The sequence below is a fragment of the Penaeus vannamei genome, chromosome 36, assembly GCF_042767895.1.
Source record: "Penaeus vannamei isolate JL-2024 chromosome 36, ASM4276789v1, whole genome shotgun sequence".
Lineage (NCBI taxonomy): Eukaryota > Metazoa > Arthropoda > Malacostraca > Decapoda > Penaeidae > Penaeus > Penaeus vannamei.
In genome coordinates this window covers 7,725,343-7,730,342 of record NC_091584.1, presented here as the reverse complement: position 1 = coordinate 7,730,342, position 5,000 = coordinate 7,725,343, and the positions used below count along the sequence as shown (strand labels likewise).

The window sequence follows — 5,000 nt, the reverse complement described above, 5'->3', positions numbered from 1 at the left end:
GCACAGACTGTTAACTCTCAGGCTAAAAAATCTAATGAATATTACATGCCTTCAATTCATTCAGTTATTTTGTTTTCATAATATAATAATTATAATGCACAATACATATATACATATATATGCACATGCACACATACAAACACACATGAGCATACACACGCACACACACGTACACACACATGCACCCACCCACCCCACCCACTCGTGTGTGTGTGTGTGTGTGTGTGTGTGTGTGTGTGTGTGTGTGTGTGTGTGTGTGTGTGTGTGTGTGTGTGTGTGTGTGTGTGTGTGTGTGTGTGTGTGTGTGCACGCGTATGTGTGTGCACGCGTGTGTGTGTGTGCATGTGGATGGTGCGGATGGGTGTGGATGAGTGTGGATGGTGAGGATGGGTGTGGCTAGGTGGGATGGTGGGGGGTTTTGTGTGTGTATGTGTGTGCGTGCATGTGGATGGGTGAGTAGGTGGATGTTGGTGGGTGTGAATGAGTGGATGGGTGGGTGGGGGGTAGTGTGTATGTGTGTATGTGTGTGTGTGTGTGTGTGTGTGTGTGTGTGTGTGTGTGTGTGTGTGTGTGTGTGTGTGTGTGTGTGTGTGTGTGTGTGTGTGTGTGTGTGTGTGTGTGTGTGTGTGTGTGTGTGCAATTGATAAACAAACATCCACTATTCCATATAAAATTAAATAATTTTACATAGTTCTGCTGTACTCCTTATTGCATAGAATATACCTAATCTATCTCTTGTTTCACTAACAATATAGAATAAATAGCTACCCCACTATTACTATATACATTTACAGTATAATCATCAAAACAATATGACTCAAATTTAAACGAGTATGTGAATCCCTTCCAAGAGAAATCCACAGTACCCCTTATGTGCATTGACAGGAAATAAAAATCACATTTATCAATCAGAACACAACCGTCAGATCCAGGCTAAATACTGATACAATCTACAATAATTGACAGCAGAAAAAAACCTCAAAGGCACTTTCCATAGCTAGTGTAAATTTTAAAAAATATTAAGAAAAAAAAACTAAAAACATCACAGTAGTTCAGTATTATCAAAGTATTACTTTTAAAAATTGGATTAAAAATAAAAATGTAATAATAATAATCTCAAAAAAAAGTTGTCAGCTGCAAACAAAAATGTTGAAAATAGCAACCAAATTCCTCTGAATCTTATGGTAAAAAATAAGAACAAAATGCTAATTACATCCTTAAAATATAATACTCACTAAATCTCATGCTAAATAGAAAAATAAGTATGTGCACTTGACTTCCATTAAAACAATATGTAATTCACCCTCATAAATCCCATTTTAGAATGGGAATGATCTATTACAAAAATACAATTTCCTCTATTTCACAGTTCTTACAAATGATAAACAACGCAATAATCTATGAGCTGAATTGAGCGCACCAAAATAGATGACCTTTATGACATTCATGGAATTAACATCAAGAAAAGGTAACGAAAAATGCTTTCTGTTTTCAGAAACTCTATTAACAAAAATGGCTCTCGTATCACAAACTTCCAACACATCAAGTGTCTTTTATGGAATGGTCATCCAATTTGCTGTTTTTTTGTTTGTTTCTTAACAATCCTGAAGCATATATAAGAAGTGATAAAATTTTGCTTATATGATCACTCATCTCAGGACAAGATTATTGCAAGAACTGGCATCTCATTAAAAGGTAAAATAAATACAGATATATATATAAAGCACCCATAACACTGGTGATAATAAGTTAATCATATATGCATCTGTAGCATATCAATTACACAATAAGATACAACCTAATAAAAGATTATAAAACTAAAATAAATGGTTGTTTAAAATAAATAATTCAATAAATCAAAATCATGACAACTTTATATTTTTCAATAAAAATTTCCAACCAATCAATTTCTAAAGCATAAAAAATACATATACATATCTTCTACATATTAAGTCTGGAGTGTAGCATATATTGGTGTCCCAACAGGAGGCCAGCTCAAGTCTTCATTCATATCACGAATGACGCTCTTGTATTTGTTCTTGGGTTCTCGCTTGCAGGTTATCCACTGGAAACACTTCTTCAGGAAACGGCTTCTCGCAACGAAATGCTGCAGAAGAGCAAAGTAACAAGTCTTATTCCACACTTTGATATCATGACAAATCTATAGATTTTCCCCTCTATTTCCTCCTCTGCCTCTACCTTTCCCTTGCCATATCTCTCTTTTCTTTACCTCTTTTCTTCCTCTTCCTTTTACTCTCTCACAACTATCCACTCTCTTTCCTTTCCTTTTTACTCTCTCAAATCACATATGTACTATAAAAACAATAAGTAGAAAAAATGACAATCAATAATAATAATAATAGCATTTACATTAAGCTCAAAAATAAAAAATTTACATCCCTACCTCAGTCGACAGAGAAACCACAAAGTGCAGTGCAATCATGAGTAGCAGCGCCACACGGAACATCATGAGGTCATTCTCAGGATCGTATTTAATCCTCATGAGTTCCATCAGCCAAGACCAAGGGCAGAGTAGCATCATCAGTGTAATGACCGTCAGTGAGACGAGTGACACTGTGAGCCAGACTGCAGAGATTTTGGAAAATGGTTAAATGGTACAGGATGTCAGCAGAGGTTGGCATTTCAAATTCTGAAAGTTTATTTCTTCTACTGAAACTGTAACTAGAAATGGTGAAGGCTGTAGCATTTGAATAATAAAATAGATGTAGCACAAGGGGTTAAAAGTGGAGGCTGAGACTTGAAATCCATCAAATTCAATTATCATTTGTAAAGTTATTGTAACATGAAGATATAATTGAACATAGGAATGATGAGAAAAGGTAATGCAAGTAATATTTGTGAATCTTAATTTTCATCTATAAAAGATGCCTAAGACTGTGAGCCAAATAAGGTTTAGGTAAATGATCCAATGACGAGAAAAATTAATATCATTGTTCAAATAACTGCATTTTTCACCTTTACCTCAAAATTGAAGAGATATTGCTAATGAGATGCTAATGAGAAAAAGGACAAGAAGAAAAACTGACAACTTAAATTTTCTCACCGGTAATCCTAAAAGTAATTGGAAAATCTAATCAACTGTAATCCTAAAAGTAATTGGAAAATCTAATCAACAACACAAAGAAATAAATATATTTCCATCTAAGATATAAAAATGTAAAGATACCAACAGATAAAACAACAAATAAATAAAAAATAAAATAACATATACTCACAGTTGGTATAAATGGGTTGCCTAAAAGGATGCCCTGGTGAGTAGGCAATGCAAAGGGTCAGGTACTGGAAAGCCGAAACGTAAAAAATGGTCCCTGTCTCCCAGCTCACAGTGTTGTCCTCTTCATTTCCTGGTGTTGGTTTGTTGGGTTCAAACCTTGGGGGAAACAAATGCCATTTCTTATTAAAGTTCTCTTTTTTCAACTGCTGAAAAACAGTATGAAAATTATTCTCTTCCCTGTATGCCCTCTTAACCCTGTGAACACAGGTAATCTATTCTTGCTGTGACAAACTATGCTCAAATACTGAGTAGTAAATCTACGTGCCATATGCAGTTAGCCAGCTCTATGCTATAAGCACTAAACAGCTGCTATACAATTTTGTAATAACAAATCAATATCATTATAAGGATGGAAGGAAAGAAGGATGGAAGGGGAAAAAAAAGGAACACTGATATTAGTCCAACTCACCAGGGTTGCTGCAGAAGGTAAAGATATGCGATGACTTGTGTAAGGATAACCAGTGCTATCTGCGACAAAACTGAGAACATGTTCACAGCTCCAAGCAGATTCCCAAGGGGTTTGTGTGCCACTAGCTCACTGTAGGAAAAATAAAATTGAGCAGACCAGGAAACAGTCAATATATCTTTACATCCAAATCTACCATCACAATCTTAAATGATTCTGTCATCTAAATTCAATCACCTAATTGCACTTTTCAATCACCTAATTGTACTTTTTGAAAAGACAAAGTCTCAGTTGATGACTTACTGCCGAGCACCTGTGTATCCCATAAATACAGCAATAACAGTTACAATGAAAAGATCTATGTAGAGAAACTGGGGATCAGTCAGATTGCTGTACGCCTGGAGGAATAAAAGTAGGGATGAGTAAAATCATTGAGAAATAGCTACCAATAAGTTTATTCCTTTTTTAGTCCTCAATCATAAAAATCTCATTCATTTCTTATTCACCTGTAAGCATTTCTAACAAGTCATCAAAATATGACTTCTTGTATCATCTAGAGTATAATCATCATGGGCCATAATGGGCTAAATAAAGTAATAAATACATGCATGTGAACAGTATAAAAAAAGCACTTCCTCTCGTCACTTACGGTATACAGAATGAGAACCGAAACAAACTGGATGATGCTATAGAGAGCCATGTATTTGAAGACGGAGAAATTAGTAGTAAGGGCACATCTCCCTTCACATATTACTTGAGGCACACACTGGATGTTGTCTGTGTGGGAGGTAAAGGGAGCAGCGACACTTGCTTCAGCTTCTGAGAGTGAGATTCCTACGTGCGCTGTTTTTAAAGCCTGGAGGTGATATAATGCAAAATGCAATAGTTTTGTTGGAATAAAAATACAAAAATCTTATTATATTTTTTACTGTTATGCATCAATATATAAATGCATGAATTAACAAAAAGTATGTGGACAAGTCTAATCCACAGCTATGTTTACGGATCAAACATCAAATTTCATTTAAAAAATAAATAAATAAATAAATAAATAAAACAAAATAAACTTGACACTCTTCAAAACAACAATAATTACATGCATTCATAATACAGTAATGTTGCACTGCAATATCAACTTAAAGAAATCTATACAGAAAAGCACTTACCCCACAATCATTAGCACCATCACCACACATGCCCACAATGTAGTCAATTGCTTGCAACTCCTCCACAAGCTGGGCTTTCTGATCAGGTGACATCCTTGCAAACACTGTTCCCTTTGCAACAATTCTAGGCACA

The 5,000-nt window shown here is 35.2% G+C and overlaps 1 protein-coding gene across 7 annotated transcripts in view; it reads right to left on the bottom strand.

Annotated features, from left to right (window-relative positions):
• LOC113825204 (polyamine-transporting ATPase 13A3) overlaps nt 1-5,000 on the bottom strand; it is a 49,550-nt gene that overhangs the window by 262 nt on the left and 44,288 nt on the right. For all 7 annotated transcript variants that reach the window (XM_070114446.1, XM_070114447.1, XM_070114449.1 and 4 more), the window contains 7 exons: nt 4,868-5,000; nt 4,351-4,557; nt 4,005-4,099; nt 3,705-3,833; nt 3,237-3,391; nt 2,405-2,586; nt 1-2,107 (listed from right to left, as the gene is read on the bottom strand). The exon at nt 1-2,107 is cut by the window's left edge and continues 262 nt beyond it; the exon at nt 4,868-5,000 is cut by the window's right edge and continues 98 nt beyond it. In XM_070114446.1, the coding sequence (XP_069970547.1) occupies nt 1,949-2,107; nt 2,405-2,586; nt 3,237-3,391; nt 3,705-3,833; nt 4,005-4,099; nt 4,351-4,557; nt 4,868-5,000 (1,060 nt within the window). In that variant the 3' untranslated portion in view covers nt 1-1,948. The remainder of the gene's footprint in view (nt 2,108-2,404; nt 2,587-3,236; nt 3,392-3,704; nt 3,834-4,004; nt 4,100-4,350; nt 4,558-4,867) is intronic.